The sequence below is a fragment of the Callionymus lyra genome, chromosome 10, assembly GCF_982586985.1.
Source record: "Callionymus lyra chromosome 10, fCalLyr1.hap1.1, whole genome shotgun sequence".
NCBI lineage: Eukaryota > Metazoa > Chordata > Actinopteri > Syngnathiformes > Callionymidae > Callionymus > Callionymus lyra.
The window spans coordinates 18,852,448-18,875,863 of record NC_141827.1 but is presented as its reverse complement, the minus strand read 5'-3'; the positions used below and the strand labels follow the sequence as shown (position 1 = coordinate 18,875,863).

Below are 23,416 nucleotides of genomic sequence, written 5' to 3'. Positions count from 1 at the left end.
GAAGCAAGTTTTTTTGCCAGTTTTTCTATAATATTTGGGGAGGTGGGGTTTAAGCTGTGTCCATTTCTTTGTCCTACTGACTTGATTTCTTCCCTTGTGTTTGTTGTTCCAGGTGAAGATCGAGCTCTATGTCTCGTGGAGATCAAGAAGGTGAAGCAGTCCTTGTCACAGTCCCACCTTCCTGCTCAACCCGACCTCAACCCCTTCATCTTTGAGACAGTCAAGGGATGCCACCTCTTCTCCTCGGGAAAGGTCTGAACTCTTATCCTCTCGCTCGGGTCCAATAATATTTTTTCTAACATCAGGGGGAGAGGTTTCATTATTTAACTTTGTCTGTAATGTTCCAGATTGACAATGGGATCTGCATCTGTGCAGCGATGCCCAATAAGATCACCATACTGCGCCTCAACGAAAGTCTCAACAAGTTCTGTATCAGAAAGGTGAGTGTGAAGCTTCAGCCTAATGCTCACCGTCCCAGCCATATCTTTGACAAAATGTGTCCCCGCAGGAGATCGAGACATCCGAGCCCTGCAGTTGCATTCACTTCACCGGCTACAGTATCATCATTGGCACCAACAAGTTCTACGAAATTGAAATGAAGCAGTACGTCCTTGAAGGTAGCCAGACCTCTCAGTCAATTAGACGACGATACTCTTCAGAGAAAGTGCTTCTGGTTCCTTTTGTCTCATTGTTCGACCAATTCCTTTTATGCAGAGTTCCTTGACAAAAACGACGTGACACTGGCGTCCGCCGTCTTCGCCGCCTCCTCCCACAGCTTCCCGATCTCCATCATCCAGGTCACCACGGCTCCGCAGAAGGATGAGTACCTGCTCTGTTTCCATGGTTAGATCTTGTCCTCCTGCTTAAAAACATTTTATATAACCACGTGAGAATACCTCAATTATCATTCTTCAAATCACTGTTTTGTCCTTCTTGAAATGAAGAAACACTGGAGGGAAAATAACAGGAGATATAAAATGGAAATTATATCTACAAATGGATCAGCCTTTCAGTCGAATGCTGTAACAAACCTAAACACTTATAAACACTTATATAAGGTAGAAAAGGAGAATGAAATCTCCGAATAATTATGTTTTCGTTTGACATACACAATCTTGTCAAAGATAATTTACATTTGTATTTTTTTTTTCCAATATAAGTTCAGAGATGTTTTTTACTTTCTTTGGTTGCAAGTGTTAATGAGACACATTTCATATTATAACAAAGGTTGTGGGCCACATGAGATTTTATTAAACCAAAACTTTCCCTCCCAGCTTTACTTTGGACAACTCGTAAATCATCCATAGAAAGGAGAGGCCACATGTACTGATGGTCATAAAGCATTAATTGCATCAAATAAAGTGATTTTTCAGTCTTTTTGTCATGGAATAAAATCCTGTTCCAGTGAATGGTATAGTCTCTCTCACCACAGTGTTCCCCTGAGTCAGGGTGCTCCCCGTCTTTCGTGAGTAATCCACCTGCCTCGTTTTGCAAAATAGGCCACAACTTGAACCCCCAGTATGACAGATGGATCAGTACATGCCCCACAAACCTCATTTTCTGTTCTGCTGATGCCCAACAATGATGTGTGATTCCTTTCGTTAAAATTTCTCCCCCTCGGCAGTTTGCACAGAAATCAAGTCCATCTTTCATTCCCTGCAGAGTTTGGCGTGTTTGTGGACGCGTATGGCCGGCGGAGTAGGAGCGAAGATATCAAATGGAGTCGGCTGCCTCTCTCTTTCGGTAAATAACATTCGCCTCCTCCTTATCCGTGTTGGCCATTTTGAGAAGTAATATCATGGTTTGGTGTTTTTCAGCCTACAGAGAGCCGAACCTGTTTGTGACCTACTTCAACTCTCTTGACGTCATTGAAATTCAGGGACACGCTTCTCTGGGGTAAGACTTGACTGTCGCCTTAGTCGTCCATGCAAACAATTGCGTGATTGTGGCGCCGCAGGGCAAGACGGGTCATGTGACGCGTGTAACATTAATGTAGCTCCCAGAACTAACGCAGACCAGATTCACCTGCACATGAGTCGAGCATTATGCAGGCTCCACAGTACTATATCCTGTCAAAGCTTTCCATAATATACGTGCATTTACACACTCAAAGCATGAGCAGTGATGGATTCACTGGGAGGGAGTGTGTTGAATAAGATGATCTTGCACTCTCACACACTAGAGAACAAGATTCTGACTTAAAACAAGCATCAATTATACGAGGAACTTTTTAAGGTCCTACCATACCAGCTAGAAACACCTGGACACATATTATCAACTTGCAAAAAAAATGTAATGATAAAATTCCAAGAGTAAAATAAATAGGGGTGTTCAAGGGCTGCCCTTGTGAAAAGTTACACTGATAACAAATTATAACCGTTTTGACGAATCAATAATCGATTTAGTTTCTTTTTCTGGTCTCCTCCACGTTCATTTCTCTTCAATATAAACATGCATGCAAGTGACTCGGAGCTGCTGTTGACCAATGGTGTAGGTGTAGGGTGTGTTTTTGTCATAGGACTCAGAACTTGTATCAACAATACAAACATAGTGCAGCTTTGCATGCACACAGGTCCATAGTCTGGAGCCCTCGCAGGGTAATACTTTGGCGCTTTGCAGGGAATACTATGAAGCCTTGCAGGATGGATTTAGGTCTGATGTCTTTAAATTTAGACAGAACCCTCTAGGGGTTACATAGCGCAACTGCGAAAGAAAGATGGCATTATCAGAGAGCAGAAATCTGTTAAAAACTTCGCTTACACGTATATTAAAAAAATTGTAAATGTTGACACCCCTCGAAAGAAATGAATTCTACTGGTTCGTTTTTCCCCTTTTTTGAAATTTCTATTGTTGTTACACTGTCAAAAACGAATGTTAAGTGGAATAACCACTGGATGATGTACCTTAAATTAGAAAATGGGTCAAAAGTGCTTTGTTATATAAAAGTGTAAATAATTGCAAATCAAAATAAAGCTTGATCACCTGTCTACAATTTTAGTTAAAGTATTCAAATGTCATTTAAAGTATATATAATATGCTGTGTTTCTTCAGGTAAAGCCAATTTGAATGAACAGATTTCAATAAGAATGTCATCAATAAGAGCAGAACTATCATTGCAAAAAAAAAGGAGAGAAGAGAAACATTTCAATCTCTGAAAGTGACTGACAGATGTTCATTGTTTGCTTTTCTATCCAGTCCTCACTCATACGCACACCTGGACATCCCCAACCCTCGCTACCTCGGCCCTGCCATCTCCTCCGGCGCAATCTACTTGGCTTCGTCGTACCAGAACAAGTTGCGGGTGATTTGCTGCAAAGGAAACCTGATGCAGAGTCAGGAGGGCGGAGGAGACCTTCAGCGGAACGGATCTGGACGAAGGTAAACACATTGAACTCTGGTGTGATCCAACACGGTGGTGGTGCTGCGGTGAATGTGTCACTGACTATTGTGGGAAGTAGACGCTGTTGCACTGTTGGGCACTGCGGGGCACTTGTGGTGAACGAGCTTCAAAATCTTTACTAAATTAAGTCTACAACACTTTTTTGCAGGAGGAAGAGTGCCTTTTTTATTTGTAGCAAATCCTGACTCAATTTAGACTTTGTAGTCGTGTTTAATAAAGACTCTTCTTGTTTACTGGAGAATTTCTTCCATAGTTCATAGTTGGTCAACTTGACATGAGATTCCATTGAAAAATCTTTTTGATCATTGAGGAATTATTTTTTTAAATGAGCAAAAGGAACATATTACAACCTGAAAATGTAATGGAGTTTATAATGGAATGTCCTTGTAAAAGTTCTGTTAATTCATATATTTGGGGGAAAACCTCTAAAGATGATCCGTTCTTCTCTGGATGAAAGAAGCGCATAGTAACTCTATTCCATCATGTGGACGCTTTCAACCGTGAATCATAAACATGACTCTTGTCTCTAAATGTGGCTCCAGCTAGACAAAAAAATGGTTGAGTTGTTCAGTAATATTGATGCCCTAAAATATCTTCTTATAGCAACAATGATTGACTTCTCGACATTATTATTCTTATTATTCTTTTCATTTTTTCCTTGATGATTGATTTAATTTTGCACGATCGTTTACTGGATTTCTAGTTATTATTTCAACATCAATATTCTCCGCTATGTATTTGTATAGACGAACCAGCCGGAGAGTCAGTGAGTGTCATGTGACCACCAAACTACTTTAGTGGGTCAGAGGCAGTGTTTTCATATACAATATTTCAGCTGAAACACAACAGTGTTCGATAGATTTGATGAATTTAGAAAATTCAACATGTAACGACTTAATTGAAATTAGTGCTGTAAAAGATATGATTGACAGACATTTGAACCGTAAAATAAAATAAAGTTAATTCTGTATCAACTCCTTCCCCATTACGCCCAAATGTCACATAATTCAATTTGGCCCCTGTGAAAATTGTCTGGATCCAAACAGCCCTGCGGTGCCCAAAGCTGTCCGTCAAGAGTCGTAACTTGACCTTTGCCCCGCCAATGTTCTTCTGTTCTATTTGGCCTCCTCTCCAACAGCCCCAACAAACGAGGGCCCCCGTCCTACAATGAGCACATTTCTAAAAGGCTGGCAGGCAACCCTCACTCCCAGGGAGACCCGGGAACGCCGCACCGGTACCGAGAGGCCCGCACGGAGTTCCGCCACGACAAGTCCCCCACGCGGCCCCTGGAGCGAGAGAAGTCCCCCGCCAGGATGCTGGAGAGCCGGATGGTGGGCTCCCCCGGAAGAATCATGGCCGACCCCAGACTAGAGCGCTCCCCGGGACGAGCCATGGCCGACCCGAGGCTTGAGCGCTCCCCGGGCCGGATGATGGACGTGCGCAGGGAACGATCTCCGGGGCGCTACGAAGAGAGACAGCGACTTCACACCGGCTCCGGACGCACTCCCATCAATCCTGTCAACAAGGTCGGTGGAGTTTCTGTCTCCGTTCGTCTTTCCGGCTCCAACGGTTCTATTCTATTCACGAGGGAGATGATTGGTCCAGGTTGTCTTACAAGGAATGCTCTATCTGAGCTGTGAAATAAGTGAGACACCGATGTTTACATTTTGGTGGTGTTCTGTAGGTCCATCTGGATCTAGGAACCTTTTGAAGGATTTGTCATTAGTCTTGACAGCTCCTCCCTGCATTGTACGAAGAAAAACAAATCCCCATAAAACACCGAATCAAGAGAAGCATAGATCCAAAATTATTATTGGGACAATTGTTTAGTTTATGTCGCCCTCGGTGTCAACGCTGTCGCCCCCTGGTTTGATTCCAGGTCAGGGTTCATTTTAACTTGATGGTATACTGGGTTTTTAAACTTGTGTTCGATGGGGGCTCCTTGGAGGAGGTATGCATGTCTCTCTGGTCTAGTTGACTATACATTGTTCAAGACTTACTGTTTATATTTCAACTAAAACCTTGAAGAATACAAAAGGCTCTTTTTTTTCCTCCACAGGTTTGGGATCAGTCATCCGTGTGAGCGTGTGTGGACACATCTTTGGAACAGAGAAGAAGAAAAATAGAAGCTGATCCTGCAGCACTGCCACACACGGGGCTCAGATTAACATGTTTTTAGAAAATGGAACCAAACTGTTGTTCAGGCTGTTCTGGAGATTTCCAGAGAAGCTGTTCAGCGACTAAAGTTAGCATCTTAACAAGCACATCCTCCGGCGAGAAGTTACCATAAACCCCTTCTGACTCCAAACGCCATGGTCGGCCAATCGCAATCATTCTCTGCTCGTGTCAGTCGGGTTGCCACGGCGACCAGAGCACAAACCAAAATGCATCACGAAGAAAGCACCACAGGAGACCGCCTCGTCCGAGAGACGGAGCTGCACTACCCACAATCCCCGGTGAGCACGAAGCAGGACCTTTCTAACCCCACATCGATGCTGTCTGATTGTAAATATTGAGACCTAATTTTATAACTATATATATATATTGAGAAGGAATTTCAAGGCTGGATAAGCCGTGTCTATTTTTGTTAAAGAAAAGAATCTGTCCTCTTGAATGTCCAACAAGTCTCTTTTAACACGTGCAAATGTGCTTTATCCAGTGAGTGATTGTATTCCAGTCGTGTGCGAACCTCTCGAACCTCCGTCCAGACTCTGAAGCATTTCTTTTCATTTAGTTGTACAGTGTGATCCCTCTGTTGTTCCCAAACTGATGCGGTTGTCATGGTAACAGAATAAACTCAATCTGGGATGAAGTAAACTTAAAAGAACATCAGTCAAAACATTTATTTAATTTCAATTGTCCTAGAAAAAGTTATATTTAAAGTTATAATTCTGATCATCTCTACAAAAAAAAAAGTAGTCGATGACTATTAGGGAAGGAAAGTTAAATAAATATTTATGCAGATCAACTATCCTTTAAACTGCCTAAAATAATGGGATAAAAATGGAAACTAAAACTTAGATTATAAGGGAACAATGGAGCGGTCGTCCACTACTGTTGGAAATGTTGGAGGGAAAAATGATAAAAATGATTATTATTAAATAAAATAAAAGCATGAAAAAGATGTCTACAATAATGGTAACTTTACTTAATCCTCCAAAAAATGAACTGAGAACTGTTGAGGGAAAAAGGAAAACATTGGGAAAGAAATGCCCCTAGAAAAAAGCAGTCATAATAAATAACGTGTAAAGAAAGAAAAAGTAAACTCAGAGAATGTTATTATACCGACAGCGAACTTGTATAATAAGTTTTAACGGCCATCTTGATTTCAAAAACGTAAGGACCCGCCCCGCAGATCGCACACTTCGGAAGTTTCCTCTTTTTTTTTACATTTTTGTTCCCTGTCAGTCAAGCTGAATATATCGATGTCTGATTTTGTCAAAAGATATTAAAATATTATAACGACTGACCGTCCGTCTCTTTTGTCGCCCATTGAAATGTAATTTTTTTTTTTTTTTTTCAAGGAGACTTTTTTAGCTCCGCTCATACTGGTCTGGCATCTCGGCCATTGTAGTCGTCGCGTTGCTGTTGGGACGATTCCACGCTAGTCTGTCCTTGAGGTAACAATACCCGTGACCCCGTCTCACATGCTTCTGGACGACATCTGCTGCTGGGTCGTCATGTTGTTGACAGAGCGAGGGGTGCTTTCAGCGCCTCACTTTATTTAGATCTCATACCTCATATCAATGTGAGCCGCCTCAGAGAGAGCTCCCTGTCACTTTCCTTGACCCCCTAAGTCCAACCCTGACACTTGAGGACCTGTTAAGTTGTCGGATGCATTCTAAGGATGCGTTCGATAAGCGCCGACAAAACTTGAGCATGTGGCACCTCCTGCCGTTGACACACTCGGCTCAGACTCATGAGCGCTAACTGCCCGACAAGTCAGTGCGTCACACTGAAGGCACCGACCAAAGGGTTCTTTATGATCAGTTTTTGCGTTGCCTTGGTAACTTTTATTTTGAACATTTGACACAATTTTCCTCATTTAGTCAGATTGTATTTAAAGTTCCCAGGTTGGAGCAGTATCTCGGGGTCTTGATCACAAGTGAGGGACTGATGGAGTCGAACCAACTTCCCTGAGAAGTTGTTTTGAAATAGGGCTGTATTGGCAAGAATCTGGTTATATAAGGTGTACCGTGATACAGGGGCAACAATATACATTTCAATACTGTAGAAATGCTGATGTATTTGAAGTGTAGTCCGAACACCTCACTAAGGTGTTGCAGAATTCCCAGACCACATGACTCTTGTTCAAGTCATGGTTGTTTTTCTTGCTTTTAATCCAAAATATGTCTAAAGAACAGTCGACTGTATCGTCTCTTGTTCATCGGGATATCCTGGGATGTCATTCAGAAAAATGAACCAACGCCATGAAGTATTTATTTTATTCTACACACTGTATTATATATCAATTTTCTTCTTTCACACCCTTAGTTCAGAAAACGCGGTCATCCTCCAGGATATTTGGAGGTTCCTCAATAAAGGGAGAGGAGGATGTTGGGCCTCTCTTCTTCAGCTGCTGCCCCCGCCACCCTACCTTGGCCGATCCCTGGAAGATAGAAGCCTTATGATGAAAAGTATTTTTTCTTCTACAGTCAGCATCTCTTTTTATTCATGTTACAAAAACAATTTCTACAATTTCTGTTGAAAATCAGTAAACGTAGTTGAGTCTTGAATCCAGGTCCCTTCTACGCTCTTTTTGTGTTTTTAGCTTTTACCCTGTTCTTCTTTATTTTCTACTTCCTTCTATTTAATTGCTAAAACTAAAAAAATGGCTACTTATTAAAATCGACTTACAAGTCTGCCAGGTTTTTTGCCCAAGAGGATGTTAAACATCTTTAGTGTTAATCGTTTTCAATTGTTCTACACGTGTAGTCGAGGCTTTTAACCGTCGTGTAACTGGATACACTTGAGTTTACCACTAGAGGGTTCTTTCAATACCTCCTGAAAACCATCACAGCAAAGCCCTTCCAGTCACAAGACACAAATTATTTATTCTTTTAAATCCATAAAATATAAGCTACTAAATTATCGGCAACATAACAGATTTATCATAGAACTTAATTGACCGTATTTTTTGGACTATAAGGCACACTTAATATCCTTTACTTTTCTCTTTCCTTATAATCATTTTGTATTAATTCTGGTTTAACTTACTAATACGAACCGATGATGTGATACCAGATTAACTACAAAGCCACTAATATTACTCCACAAGGCGTATTACTATGAAGCCTCATGAAATAATACTACGAAGCCACAGTTTACGAGCGTTTATGCATTAATAAAATTTTAGGTTTAACAACCGTTTGTGAAAACTCTCAAAACTTTCGACACCACAGTCTTCCATCGGAGTCCCACATCACATGCCCTAAACACACACGCCTCATAGGTCATATATTTGCGGGTATTTACTTTTCTAGTCGTTTGTGATCCGTGTTTACACGTGTAGAAGTTGATGCCACTACTCACCGTGAATAGGAAGGTTAGCAAGTCATCCGGGAACGGAGTGCTAATTTTTTAAAGGTACGCCGTGGTTCCAGATTTGGCCCCCGGGCCATGAGTTTGACCCACTGATAAATGGACGTGGTCGGACCCACAGCTGGAAGAAGTAAAACAATGAGTGGGTTCCTGACGTGTGTTATCAAGGCTCTACAACAGATGTCCAGTTTTAGATGTCGTTATTCGACTCCTTTCAATCACAATCGACGCACATTGTCTTCCATACACAGCCGTGTCGTAAGTGTGTGCGCAACATCATTTACCTGACACTTCCTAAAGAGGACATTGTTTATAAATATCGTCCAGTGGAGCTGGGGGACCGGGGACTACAAAAGGAGGCTCTCATCCTGCCCCCTTTGTTCACCGGCACCAGACCACCTCAGCTGCTCAGCCATGGTGAGTCCATGATGATGATGATGATGGTGATGACAGAAACTCACACTGGGAAAAAAAACTACTTTTTTATGTCTTAAATTTTCTTTTTTTCTTCCTAAGTTTATAGTTGTCTTGTCATAATGTTGTTGTTATTATGTTGCGTGGTTTTAATATTTCTATTTCCTTCAGCATACAAGCAGCTGACAACCCACCTCCACCGCTGCTTCACTCTATTATGCGACTATAGACAAAGCCAGATGTTAAATTGGAAACATGTCTACATCTTAATGTTGTCAATATTTAAAAGCTTTTAATACAACATTTTTTGTGACATCTTTGTCATAAAAGTTTAAAGCGTTTTTATTCCTGATTTCTTTTTTTGCCCTTTTTTTTGGGAACTCTAAAACATTTTCTAATGTATTAAAAAAAATCGCTTGATCTTTCAGCAAGATCACATCTCTATTCTTTATTCTCCCATTTTAATGTATTCATATTTTCGATTGATTTGTGTAACAAGAAATTTCTGTTCCAAGTAAGTGTTTCAAATAATAATACAAGAATATTATTTTTATTGTCTCTAATTGCTAACTTAAAATATTATTATATTACATATATATATATATATATATATATATATATATATATATATATTATAACATAAAACATTTTTATGGATTTATTTGATTGAATTCGTTTCAAAATGTCGCCAGAAGTGAACATAAGTGCTGCATGAATGATAAATAAACATTATTTTTGCCTCACAAGGCACCCAAAAAAGCAAAGAAGAGATCAGCAGATGGCGCCAACTCCAACGTCTTCGCCATGTTCGAGCAGGCGCAGATCCAGGAATTTAAGGAGGTGAGAAGTTTCAAACTGTGCACTTAAATGTCTACTATAGTCTGTATGCGTGAGACACCCTGGACAGATTCATCACAGACCACCTCTCATTACAGACCATATTTCACACTCCTAACTAGTCCAGGAGACACAACGGTCTTCTCTAGAAGGAGCTACTCCAAGTCCCTGCTGGATGACGGAGCGTCAAGAATCGCGTTATTTAATCGGTCTAGCTCGTCTCTGTCTTTCCACTGTTCATCCTGCAAACACCTGTCCTCGCTCGCTCCCTGGCCCGGGCCAGCAGAGAGCGCAGACCGGCATGTTGGTATGAGCCCCGGCCGAGCCCTGGCATCCAGACGAGGTCATCCTGTACACGACTGGCACGAGTCGTGATGGGACGGTAGGGATTATCGGTTATAAATACCTAAGAGATGTTAGGCCGACTCACCCCAGGAGTGTTGCAAGACGGAGACAAAACATCTGGGTTGCTTCTCCCGCAGGCCTTCACCATCATGGACCAGAACAGAGACGGTTTTATAGACAAGAACGATCTGAGGGACACCTTCGCTGCTCTTGGTGAGTTCACCTGCTCCTGACCCGGTCCTGACCTCAGCGACCTCACGCTGTCCCGCGGCCCGCAGGACGTCTGAATGTGAAGCAGGAGGAGATCGACGAGATGCTGAAGGAAGCTCCTGGTCCCGTCAACTTCACCATCTTCCTCACCATGTTTGGAGAGAAGCTGAAAGGTGACAGAAGTTTCTTTGCCTTTCACATTTGTACCCAGCAGAGGTTTTCACATGTGCTACTGTAATGATGTCTAATTTAAGCACTAGAGGTTTTCACTTGTTGTAGGAATCCTATGCGCCTTCTTACGTCTGTGATAGAGGTTTTCTCAGGTGTGGATAAGAAGTCTTCCTTCATCTTTGATAGAGGTTTTCTCAGGTGTGGATAAGAAGTCTTCTTACATCTTTGATAGAGGTTTTCTCAGGTGTGGATAAGAAGTCTTCTTACATCTTTGATAGAGGTTTTCTCAGGTGTGGATAAGAAGTCTTCTTACATCTTTGATAGAGGTTTTCTCATGTGTGGATAAGAAGTCTTCTTACGTCTGTGATAGAGGTTTTCTCATGTGTGGATAAGAAGTCTTCTTACGTCTGTGTTAGAGGTTTTCTCATGTGTGGATAAGAAGTCTTCTTACGTCTGTGTTAGAGGTTTTCTCATGTGTGGATAAGAAGTCTTCTGACATCTGTGTTAGAGGTTTTCTCATGTGTGGATAAGAAGTCTTCTTACGTCTGTGTTAGAGATTTCTCATGTGTGGATAAGAAGTCTTCTTACGTCTGTGATAGAGGTTTTCTCATGTGTTGATAAGAAGTCTTCTTACGTCTGTGTTAGAGGTTTTCTCATGAGTGGATAAGAAGTCTTCTTATGTCTGTGTTAGAGGTTTTCTTATGTGTGGATTAGAAGTCTTCTTACGTCTGTGATAGAGGTTTTCTCATGTGTTGATAAGAAGTCTTCTTACGTCTGTGTTAGAGGTTTTCTCATGTGTGGATAAGAAGTCTTCTTACGTCTGTGTTAGAGGTTTTTCATGTGTGGATAAGAATTCTTCTTACGTCTGTGATAGAGGTTTTCTCATGTGTGGATAAGAAGTCTTCTTACGTCTGTGTTAGAGGTTTTCTCATGTATGGATAAGAAGTCTTCTTACGTCTGTGTTAGAGGTTTTTCTCATGTGTGGATAAGAAGTCTTCTAACTTCTGTGTTAGAGGTTTTCTCATGTGTGGATAAGAAGTCTTCTTACGTCTGTGTTAGAGGTTTTCTCATGTGTGGATAAGAAGTCTTCTTACGTCTGTTTTAGAGTTTTTCTCATGTGTGGATAAGAAGTCTTCTTACGTCTGTGTTAGAGGTTTTCTCATGTGTGGATAAGAAGTCTTCTTACGTCTGTGTTAGAGGTTTTCTCATGTGTGGATAAGAAGTCTTCTTACGTCTGTGTTAGAGGTTTTCTCATGTGTGGATAAGAAGTATTCTTACGTCTGTGTTAGAGGTTTTCTCATGTATGGATAAGAAGTCTTCTTACGTCTGTGATAGAGGTTTTCTCATGTGTGGATAAGAAGTCTTCTAACTTCTGTGTTAGAGGTTTTCTCATGTGTGGATCAGAAGTCTTCTTACGTCTGTTTTAGAGTTTTTCTCATGTGTGGATAAGAAGTCTTCTTACGTCTGTGTTAGAGGTTTTCTCATGTGTGGATAAGAAGTCTTCTTACGTCTGTGTTAGAGGTTTTCTCATGTGTGGATAAGAAGTCTTCTTACGTCTGTGTTAGAGGTTTTTCATGTGTGGATAAGAAGTCCTCTAACTTCTGTGTTAGAGGTTTTCTCATGTGTGGATAAGAAGTCTTCTAACTTCTGTGTTAGAGGTTTTCTCATGTGTGGATCAGAAGTCTTCTTACGTCTGTGTTAGAGGTTTTCTCATGTATGGATAAGAAGTCTTCTTACGTCTGTGTTAGAGGTTTTCTCATGTGTGGATAAGAAGTCTTCTTACGTCTGTGTTAGAGGTTTTTCATTTGTGGATAAGAATTCTTCTTACGTCTGTGATAGAGGTTTTCTCATGTGTGGATAAGAAGTCTTCTTACGTCTGTGTTACAGGTTTTTTCATGTGTGGATAAGAAGTCTTCTTACGTCTGTGTTAGAGGTTTTCTCATGTGTGGATAAGAAGTCTTCTTACGTCTGTGTTAGAGGTTTTCTCATGTGTGGATAAGAAGTCTTCTTAAGTGTGTGTTACAGGTTTTCTCATGTGTGGATAAGAAGTCTTCTTAAGTGTGTGTTACAGGTTTTCTCATGTGTGGATAAGAATTCTTCTTAAGTGTGTGTTACAGGTTTTCTCATTTGTGGATAAGAATTCTTCTTAAGTGTGTGTTACAGGTTTTCTCATGTGTGGATAAGAAGTCTTCTTACGTCTGTGTTAGAGGTTTTCTCATGTATGGATAAGAAGTCTTCTTACGTCTGTGTTAGAGGTTTTCTCATGTGTGGATAAGAAGTCTTCTTACGTCTGTGTTAGAGGTTTTTCATGTGTGGATAAGAAGTCTTCTTACGTCTGTGTTAGAGGTTTTCTCATGTGTGGATAAGAAGTCTTCTGACATCTGTGTTAGAGGTTTTCTCATGTGTGGATAAGAAGTCTTCTTACGTCTGTGTTAGAGGTTTTCTCATGTGTGGATAAGAAGTCTTCTTACGTCTGTGTTAGAGGTTTTTCATGTGTGGATAAGAAGTCTTCTTACGTCTGTGTTAGAGGTTTTCTCATGTGTGGATAAGAAGTCTTCTTACGTCTGTGTTAGAGGTTTTTCATGTGTGGATTAGAAGTCTTCTTACGTCTGTGTTAGAGGTTTTTCATGTGTGGATAAGAATTCTTCTTACGTCTGTGATAGAGGTTTTCTCATGTGTGGATAAGAAGTCTTCTTACGTCTGTGTTAGAGGTTTTTCATGTGTGGATAAGAAGTCTTCTTACGTCTGTGTTAGAGGTTTTCTCATGTGTGGATAAGAAGTCTTCTGACATCTGTGTTAGAGGTTTTCTCATGTGTGGATAAGAATTCTTCTTAAGTGTGTGTTACAGGTTTTCTCATGTGTGGATAAGAAGTCTTCTTACATGTGTATTAAAGGTTTTCTCATGCACTATATTTTGTTTGCTTACAAGAGGGTTTTCTCTTTTCTGTACTACATTTTTGCATGTGTTTATTAATGAGTACCTTAGAGGTTTGGACATCTATTTGAGGTTTTCAAATCTGTATATTTTTTTGTTCAGAGCCAATACAATGAGTGCATTGGAGATTCAGCTGAGATGTCGAACACAAAAAAGTTTAGTCTTATTAGTTCAGTGAATTGATTTCAGGTGCCGACCCAGAGGAGACCATCCTCAATGCGTTCAAAGTCTTTGACCCCGAGGGCCAAGGAGTTCTGAGGAAGGACTAGTAAGTTAACCACATACAAATGAGATGAATCACGGAACATCATAAGCTGCTCCCAAAGTTACATAATCCTCTCCCTTGGTCTCAGTGTGACCCAGATGCTGACAACACAGGCGGACCGGTTCTCCACAGAGGAAGTATGTTTGACAAGCTTCACCATCAGAGACTTACCTCAACTCAACACATTGTTTCTGTTAGATGGAGCAAATGTTCGCTGCTTTCCCTCCAGACGTGGCGGGAAATCTGGACTACAAGAACCTGGTTCACATCATCACTCACGGCGAGGAGAAGGACCAGGAGTAACCCTGCATCAAACATGAGGTCTCACTTCGAAGTCGTTGATGAAGAGCGCGTCTCCTCTTTTGTACAAACATATTTATTCTCCTCGTCCACTTGATCTGATCAAACGATCCACTGAAAGTTTCTCATCTGATTAAAAATTGTGAACATTTGAAATAAAAAAGCACATAAAATCAGATAGCGCCTCCATGTGGTGTGTATGCGCGTAACACACATTGTCACCTCTTTCCCAGGTGTGGACAGAAAGCACGTCCATATTACGTTATTTCAAGTCACAGTCGGGGGCAAAACTATTTCTCCAATTAGCCTTTACCATGCCCGACGGAATCACAAAGCCCATGGATAGAGGTCTTGCCAACATACCCAAACAGGAGTGCCTGTTTTACCTCAATAACATACTGTCCCCAGGGGCTCGATTCAAGTAGCCCTGTAAGTCCTGTGGTGGGTTCTCTAGTGTGCTGAAGCCACAGGTCTAAAGTCCAAGCTTAACCCTGAAGTGTTGTTGCTTGGTCATCTATATGGAATAGATGGCATGAGTTCCTTGGAGATAGGTAGGTAGGTAGGTCGGTAGGTTGGTTGGTTGGTTAGTTGGTTAGTTGCTAGGTAGGGATGGATGGATAGGACTTGATAGATGGATAGATAGATAGATAGAACTTGATAAATAGATAGATAGAACTTGATAGATTTTAAAGAAGGCCTTAATAGACTCACCAATCTTTCCTTTTGTCATAGACACAGACGGCAGAGATGTTGAGATCGGGGCAAGTCGCTCTAAAGGGTTAGGAATTGGTCCCATTCTTTATAAGACTAAGGGCCAACATGAAATCTTACAACCAGCTCTACAGTTGGTGTAATTGGAGCTTAAGCTGTCCTGGTACAAGGTTGCAGAGTGCCTTTCAATCACTTGACTCTTCTTAAAATGTAAGGCTTTCAGTAAAAAAGATCCGCCGAGCCTTAAAAGAGCAACCCACAGGAGTAAAAAACATGGAAGGCTGTCATCTTGTTGATGGACTTTATTAGGCACACAAGTACCCTTGTGTTACAGGGTAGTGAAAAAAACAACCATAAAAAGCCTATATAAAAAGAATCGCCATTTTCACATAATATCAGAAGGACCAAGATATGAACCTCCCTCTTACCTTGATGGCTTATATTGCAGCTCTCAAGTACTCTGTACTGTATTCTCTTGGGGATTATATCCCAAGAAGGAAAAAAAGAACAATGTCTGAAACTAGATTACCATTGGATTGGCCAAAGTACTAGAAAGATTGATAGAAATTGTCTACAGAGTACAGAGGCACGCCCTCCATAGCACCTTTTACTCTTATCTAATGAAAGAAAGTAGTCAACATGCATCACAGGGCCCTTAAAAGACTTCCGTTGCCACCTGGAGGCAGAGACAGATGGGGCCCCAGCATACCTCTTCTTAATCTTTTGTGACCCCTCAGAAGAATATACCAACAATGCTAACGAAACCAGGAGAGTGACATCAACAAAACAAAGGAGAAGAACCTGAAATCAGAATAGTGCGGAATGGACTTAAAATCAAATAATAAATGAAGAGCATGACACTAAAACTCTAAAAGGTATTTTTGAGCTTTTAGGAGGCGTTTAAGTCGACACTCTAACTTGACCCTTTCATGGCCAATGTCGGAGTCCTCCTTCAGCAGAAACTCCACGTTCTCCTTGTCCAGGATCATCTTCATCGTCTCCCTCTTCAGCTCAGTCGCCAACTCCTGCAACATCAGGTAACGAATGACGAGAGGGATCTGGTCTGCCAGACGCTGACTGGCGATCTGCAGTAAGAAGAAAAGTAATTCACAAAGCTACACGAGGACCTTTTAGCTGCCAGTTGCTTACTTTGTAGTACGATTTAAGGTGCAGTATCATCTCCTTGAGTGATGCATTGTTGTTCTTCTTCACCATAGCAGGTGTATACAAAACCCCAACCTCCACCAATTTCTCATATTCTTTTGTTTTACTAAAACTTTCGCTGTACGTCTTGTCCTGCGAGTAAACCATCTGCTCCATCTTGAACTGAATTCTCAGCATCCTCTCTGCGGTCGTCTCTTTATCTTGTTTGATGGTCTCAATCTTTGTCTGAAAATAAAGATTTAGTTTATTTACATGCACACTGTTGTCAGAATAAGTCAACAGATTTACTTTTTTGTCCTCCTTTGTCTCAAAATACAAGGATATGAGAATACTGAATTTCAGGAGTAATATTACATCCTAATTGATGAAGGGGATAATTTTGACTAGAGTATGATCAAGATATTTGGACTCTGTGGAAGCAGAACACTAAATCCAGACTAAGGCTAGAGTTCTGCTTCCACAGAATCCGACTATCTTCCACACAGCAGTACACTTTGTCCTCTGAGATGTGTTTGTGGCAAATAAAAAAAAATCCAAAGGGAAATGGAAATGTTATCGCATTACATCCAAACTACTTTAGCATGTTTACAGTTTACCAGGAACCTCGCCTGGCATGATCCCATCTCAAATAGCTGATTCGCCGATATTATTATAGCCACGGAAAACACTACAGCACAATTCATCCGGGATACAAAACAGACGAGGCAAACGCGATCCCAAAAACTCCCCTTATCCCAAAAAATAAAAAACTTACAGAACTAGACCAACAATCTGATACTTACCAATAAACTGAACAATTAAAAAACAATAAAAAAAACAAACACTATCACACTTTATCCCTGCTACTTTCACACACTGTGAGAAAAAAATACTCATAAACCTCCAACCTTGATGCTCTTGATGAGATTGGGGAATCCAGTGAAGCTGCTGTTGGTGAGCTGGATGAAAGCCTTTCTGGTAATTTCTGGAAGAGAAACACACAATATGAGTGCTGCAACAACAGTTGAGCGCCAACAGTTTTCTATACACACCAGCAACATCCTTGAGCTTCTTGACCGCAGGGTCTTCTAACCGCTTCATCTGCTCCTGGACCATGACCTCAAAGGTTTTGTAGTTGATGAAGCCAGGCAACTCTCTTCCACGAAACCTGCTCTCGTATTCTTCTATCTCTTCATCGATCCTGCTGTTGACTACAAGCCCCAAAAATCATGTTTAAGAAAAGATTAGCACATTGTTAATAAAAGAATGACATCATCAGAACAACAATAGAAGATCTGTCACTGTCTGGATGATGAAAAAACTCACATTTATCTCCATCATGGTAAAGGTGCCGTTGCCAATTGGCGAAATCTCGCCTGATCACAGAAAACACGTTGATCTTCTCTCCACTAATGAGCTTCTCCCCTATCACCAGACTTGTAATGTCTTGATTGAAAGCCGTGACTTTCTGTTGAACAAAAACACATTTTTATTCCAACAGAGAAGACACAGGAGTCAAGCGGGGGGGGCTGCTGGCAGCAGCATGGGACTGGCAGTTGAAGGTTGACCTAGTGAGACGGCTCAAGTTCATCGCAGTGACAACACTCAGGCCAGACATGGCCCAGGTGTCTGAAGCAACGAGGCAAGTGGTCCTGCTTGAGCTTACTGTCCCCTGGGAAGAGTGGATGGAAGAAGCTTTCCAGAAGTGCCAGGATCACCTGTCATCCTGGCACTACCCGTACCCTCAGCTTTCTCAAGCGCCACTTCTGGTGGTCTGACTAAGCAAGGACGTTAAGGACTTTGTTGCAGCTTGCACAATCTGTTCATCACCTCGCCTTCCTGCAGGTCTCCTTCCACCACTTCCAGTTCCTACCCATCCTTAGTCCCACCTTTCCATATACTTTGTCACTGGTCTGCCTCCTGAATGACTGTAATCCTCACTATCGTCGACAGGTTCTCCGAGATGGTTCATTCTGTCCCCCTGGTAGAACTCCTGTCAGCTCTAGAGACCGCTGACCTCTGGTCACCCATGTTTTTAAATGGCACGGGTTACCAATTGACATTGATGGAGTCTACTGACTCCTTTAAGAAACATCTTAAGACATTTCTATTTGTTCAGGCTTTTCCTTGATTTTCTGGAACTCCTGTTGTGTTATCAGTTTTATCTTGATCTTTAAAATATATACTATATTGAATATTGTTTTGATTGTTTAAGCGCTTTGTGACCCTGGTCTGGAAAAGCGCTATACAAATAAAAATGACTTACTTACATTGTTTCTGACCGAGGCCCCCAACCTGACCTTCCATGTCTCCCTCTTGAAACCTATCACCACCAGCCACCTCAACCCTCCTTCCGACCTCCCACAACCCTCCCTGCTGATCGACAACCACCCTCCATTCCGGGTAAAGAAGATTCTAGATGTTCGTCGCCGAGGTCCGGGACATCAGTACCTGGTTGACTGGGAGGTATATGGCCCGGCGGAATGGGTCTCCAGATCCCTCATCCTCGACCGAGCCCTTATAAGGGACTTCCACTGTGAGTTTCGTTTTTTGTTTTTTGTATTTTAGATCGCCTGCAGTCTGGACTCCTCCTTTGTTCCCCTTCACTTTTTGGCTTGCCTGTGGGACGTTTCTCGCTCTGGAGTTTCGCCGCATCAACCTTTTTGGAATTGTTTGTTTCGAGAGAGTGATTAAAGAACCCTAACATTTAAAGAAGACTTTTATTTCTGCACTTGGATTCTCAGATCCTCGCACATGACAGAACCTTTGAAAACCTTAGAGTGAAGAGCTGGTCCACTGTTAAAATGAACTGAATATCGATACCCAACCCTATACAATGCTTCAAGTTACTAAATTGTTTATTTTATTTATTTATTCACTTACTTTATGCACATGGGTCTCCCACCACTGTCCTGATTGTTATAAATGAATATGTGAGGTGATAACTCTAAATGTGACCAGGAGGAATTCACAACATATCCTTATACATCCTATAAAGTTGAGTTGAGTGCTCAAAGTTAAAAAAGGTAACGTACGATCAGCTATATGACTCACGTCAATGAGGAAGGTGATTCTCTCAGACGGGTCGGACGGAGGTCCATTTCCGTATCTCTCTAGCTCTGTTCGAGTCAGCCCCAGCTTCTCCACCACCTGCTCCCCCAGGCGGGGCAGCGACAACTGATGGTCACAACAAGGTTGTTACTTTTGAAAATGGTCAAAACTCAAATTGCAATATTTAAAATTGTACCTCAATGTGGTGAACCAGTTCTAGTGTAAGCTTCTCGGCAAGTTTGGGGATGGTGGCTTGACCGTCGTTGTAAAGTTTGCTGCAAGTGAAAAAACGTCGATCTGAATTGAAGTCTTTGTTAACAGCAATAGTCAACGGATAATTATGTTCTTAATGAATCAGCCTCTCTATTGGAGGTTCATTTAATGTTACTACTTCACCACTGACCTCGTAACACAAGATAAAGTGTCAAATAACAAACATTTAAATTTCCATCTTTCGTCAAATTCCATTCTCTAACTTTTCTAACCTTTCCCAAACCTACTCAAAAAAGGCATGATCTCTGAAGAAGGCTTTTTCTCTGCCAATGGCCTCTGTGAGGGGAACTTGTTCTGTGATCTCTTTCTGTCCGCGGCACTTCACGATCATGTAACCCTTCTTCAGCGGCACCACTTCGTTATGGATGATGTCGACCACTGTCTGTTCTGTGCCTTTGTCCACCAGATCCGGCTTGGTCAGGATACCTGCAAGGGTTGTTTGTTAAGATTGCACACACTTTTTCATCAAAATCATCAAAATCATATACCTAGAGTTCTCTCTCCGTTGGGATCAACCTCCTGTGCCATCTTCAAGGCCTCTGTGGTCGCAATGTCCACATTGCTAGGAACCACAACCAGACTAATGGTTTCTTGTTTTTGGATTATCTTCTGTATCAGTCTCTTTATCTATAGACAGTTGGAGAAAAACAAACCTAAGATCATCACTTCCTTTAACATGTTTTATCACCATTCTGACATGTGCATTTTGATTAACTAGTCAAAGGTTTATCCCACCTACAAACTAAAAACACCACCTGGAAGATGAGACCTGGGATGTTGCACTCAAACAGTCATTACAGTACAACCATAGATGGGCAGAGTAATTGTGATGTCAACTGTTACTAAACCATGGTTTTGAAGCAAATTTGAGGCCATCCTGGAAATGTAGCACATACCTCCATGTGTTATCAGTCCACACACAAAGAATAAATCATTTTTACAAGTTTGTTGTATTGACAAGTGCAATATGAAAATCCCACATCAAATACTTCTTACCTGCTGCTCAATGTTTTCTTGCTGTCCCCTCACTGCCACTCTGGCGATGCCAGGAAGGTCAATGAGGGTCAGGTCAGGAACATCAGGGGAGGCAATTTCAAGGCTGATGGCCTCATCGCTGATTCCCACTCCTACTCCCGCCAGCTCATCTTGAGCTGTTGAGCAGATTGTTGAATGAATGTTGATTGGTTGAATTAGAAAGTTTGCATGTTTATACCATCTCGAATGTGTTTCTCCACGTCAGCAGGACTGTCAATCTCTTGCTCAGTCGTCTGATAGATGATTCTTCCCCGCCAGGCCTCTCCCTCGTTTAGCCGCTTCATTTTCAACTCCAGGGGACATCTTGTCACGATACCTGTGATGGGGAAGATGAGTCTTAGTCAAAATGATATCTTTCTACCAGCTTGCTTGTGTGGAAACGCATATGATGCATGTATTTATGTGGGTGAGCTGTGTGTACATGAATATGTGTGAATGAATTCATACAACGATTCCCTTGAATTTGGCATCTTCCGGAATTGATGACACTTCCTGACAAACCTTGATGCTTGACCAATCTCAGCAGAGTGGGTGTTGTTAGGGTAAGTTCAGTTGGGTTTAAGTGTATTTTCTATTATTTCTGCTATTTTCTTTTGCAAACAGACAAATGCTTGTAAAATTAGTACAATATATGCCCAAGATATGCACTCATATTTACAGAATCCCGGATCAGTGTGTTAAACCATGATGCCAAGCAGGGTTTCCTCTCTCAGGCCAACTTCAGGTGCCCATTTCCTCTGGGTTGTATAGGTTTCTACAGCCTGGATATTGACTAAGAGAGCTCCATCATCAGATTAACCAAAAGAAAAGCTCAGTAAGAGGGCTTCTCTCTATTCGTAGCACCTGGGTTTTGACAGGTAACCTGGAGTTCAGTTTTAAGGTAAGGTAAGGTAAGGTAAAACTTTATTGATCCCTCAGGAGGTCTCCTTCGGGAAATTGTTTTTTTTCCAATAGACAGCAATTTTTCATAAACAATGAAAAATAAAAAATAAAAAATAAAATAATAAGAAGAACATAAAGAGAAAGAACAAGTACTAAATATAAGTATATATTAGTTCTCAACTCTCACTGACCGCTTCCTCTGGGTAGAGCCACACCGGACAGCGCTTCCAGCACAGAGCTCTTCCCCGAACTCTGGTCACCGATCACGGCGATGGCCGGGAGCGCCAGGTCCTTCTCCACACCGAGAGAGCGTAGAGAGTCGATGAGGTCGATACATGGACGGACTCTCTCCTCATAATGCTCGTTTAGTGTCGCCATGATGGTCAGATCGCTCCAGGATCAGAGAGTGAAGAGACAGTCCCGAGTGCTGCGAGGAATAAAAGCTGAGTTTCCTTTCTGTCGTTTCCTTTATTTGGCGACTCACTTTCGTTTCTTCGGAAAGTGCCTGGTGGACACTCACAAGTACTTAACAATTATTATTATTAATAATAATAACACAATTATTATTATTAATAATAATAATAATAATTATACAATTATTATTATTGGTAGTAAGTAATATTGGTATTGTTATCATTAAAGTTATTATTATTATGGTAGTGTGTCATCTCGGTTTCTGCACAGTTATGAACCGAGAGAACTATTTGTGTGACATCCATGTGTTTTAATACATTTAAAGAATACGTGATGATTTGTTCAAATGACTGTAAACAGCAGAGAACAGAGTTATTCACTAGAAGGACCCTCACCAGTTTTAAAGAAGTACTTAACTATTATTATTATTATTATTGTTGTGTTGTGGTGAGAATGTGTCCAAGAGGAGTGTCAACAGGTTGGACAGGTGGATCAGGAGGGCTGGCTCTGTGGTTGGCATGAAGCTGGACTCACTGGTGACAGTTGCTGAGAGGAGATCACTGAACTAACTACTGTCCAACATGGATGGGATGATGACAGTCATCCTCTGAACACTGTCATCAGTGAGCAGAGAAGCAGAATGAGTGCACGAATGCTCCTTCCCAGGTGCAAAACAAATAGACTCAAGGACTCATTCATTCCTCGGGCTATTAAATTGTACAATTCTGAGTTCGGGGGCAGGCGTGGAGCGAAAGTATCATGATTTTCTGTGTTAGTCTTTGTATCCTTTGTTATTTTTCTGTGATCTATGTTCTTTATCTTTAGACTAAGATTGTATCGTCTTGTTCTTTCTCTTTATTTCTCTTTATTTCTCTTTGTTCTTGTTATTTTATTTTTATTTATTGTTTATGAAAAATTGCTGTATTTGCTGTGGCTAATTGGAAAAAAAACATTTCCCGAAGGAGACCTCCTGAGGGATCAATAAAGTTCTACCTAACCTTACCTAACCTATTATTATTAATAATAATAATACATTATTATTGGTATTAGTGAGTAATTAAGTAAGTAATATTTTTATTGTTATTATTATGGTAGTGTGTCATCATGGTTTCTGCACAGTTATGAACCGAGAGAACCATTTGTGTGACATCCATGTGTTTTAATACATTTAAAGAATACGTGATGATTTTTTCAAATGACTGTAAACAGCAGCGTTTACAACCAGAACACTTTAAGTTTACTTGATTTATATATATATATGTGTATGCCATAATTCTTCTTTTTTTTCTTCAAGGTCAAAAATGTTCCCCGCAAAGACATGGACATCATTTATTTATATATACCATGATTTCACCATCCCGACCCACTTAGGAATAGATTTTCCTCCATGTGATTGACGCTGATAAGCAAGTCAGAGTTTGAGGCCCCCCTGAACTGAATATGCTAAACAACAGTTCCAAGAAACGTCTATGTTTTGCTCTTGCCACAG

General features: G+C 41.1%; 3 protein-coding genes across 7 annotated transcripts in view; 2 read left to right on the top strand and 1 right to left on the bottom strand.

Moving 5' to 3' along the window:
- cita (citron rho-interacting serine/threonine kinase a) overlaps positions 1-6,867 on the top strand; it is a 41,033-nt gene extending 34,166 nt beyond the window's left edge. For all 5 annotated transcript variants that reach the window (XM_087800086.1, XM_087800088.1, XM_087800087.1 and 2 more), the window contains 9 exons: positions 113-252; positions 348-440; positions 509-617; positions 715-843; positions 1,663-1,743; positions 1,818-1,896; positions 3,196-3,378; positions 4,539-4,926; positions 5,460-6,867. In XM_087800086.1, coding sequence (XP_087656212.1) covers positions 113-252; positions 348-440; positions 509-617; positions 715-843; positions 1,663-1,743; positions 1,818-1,896; positions 3,196-3,378; positions 4,539-4,926; positions 5,460-5,483 — 1,226 coding nt within the window. In that variant the 3' untranslated portion in view covers positions 5,484-6,867. The remainder of the gene's footprint in view (positions 1-112; positions 253-347; positions 441-508; positions 618-714; positions 844-1,662; positions 1,744-1,817; positions 1,897-3,195; positions 3,379-4,538; positions 4,927-5,459) is intronic.
- Positions 6,868-9,305: 2,438 nt separating this feature from the next.
- On the top strand, positions 9,306-14,594 carry LOC148070845 (myosin regulatory light chain 2, ventricular/cardiac muscle isoform). The gene is made up of 7 exons (XM_087801896.1): positions 9,306-9,358; positions 10,103-10,195; positions 10,675-10,750; positions 10,816-10,920; positions 14,043-14,121; positions 14,207-14,255; positions 14,317-14,594. The coding sequence occupies exons 1-7, from the start codon at positions 9,356-9,358 to the stop codon at positions 14,419-14,421; spliced, it is 510 nt and encodes a 169-aa protein (XP_087658022.1). The 5' UTR covers positions 9,306-9,355; the 3' UTR covers positions 14,422-14,594.
- An 822-nt stretch (positions 14,595-15,416) lies between these two features.
- Positions 15,417-21,974, bottom strand: LOC148070844 (interferon-induced GTP-binding protein Mx-like). The gene is made up of 12 exons (XM_087801155.1): positions 21,705-21,974; positions 20,810-20,947; positions 20,593-20,747; positions 20,085-20,223; positions 19,824-20,022; positions 19,520-19,598; positions 19,327-19,449; positions 17,599-17,740; positions 17,325-17,483; positions 17,181-17,257; positions 16,279-16,518; positions 15,417-16,214 (listed from the first exon to the last, which is right to left on the bottom strand). The coding sequence occupies exons 1-12, from the start codon at positions 21,889-21,891 to the stop codon at positions 15,990-15,992; spliced, it is 1,863 nt and encodes a 620-aa protein (XP_087657281.1). The 5' UTR covers positions 21,892-21,974; the 3' UTR covers positions 15,417-15,989.
- Between the last annotated feature and the right edge of the window lie 1,442 nt (positions 21,975-23,416).

Bases quoted from the DNA above. Each gene is read 5' to 3' on its own strand.
- LOC148070845 (XM_087801896.1), top strand. The intron at 10,196-10,674 runs GTGAGAAGTTTC...CTTCTCCCGCAG, and splicing joins AGATCCAGGAATTTAAGGAG to GCCTTCACCATCATGGACCA. The intron at 14,122-14,206 runs GTAAGTTAACCA...CCTTGGTCTCAG, and splicing joins GGAGTTCTGAGGAAGGACTA to TGTGACCCAGATGCTGACAA.
- LOC148070844 (XM_087801155.1), bottom strand. From the start codon at position 21,891: ATGGCGACACTAAACGAGCATTATGAGGAGAGAGTCCGTCCATGTATC. The intron at 17,258-17,324 runs GTGTGTATAGAA...TTTCTCTTCCAG, and splicing joins GAAGCTCAAGGATGTTGCTG to AAATTACCAGAAAGGCTTTC. The intron at 16,215-16,278 runs GTAAGCAACTGG...TTCTTACTGCAG, and splicing joins ACCTTAAATCGTACTACAAA to ATCGCCAGTCAGCGTCTGGC.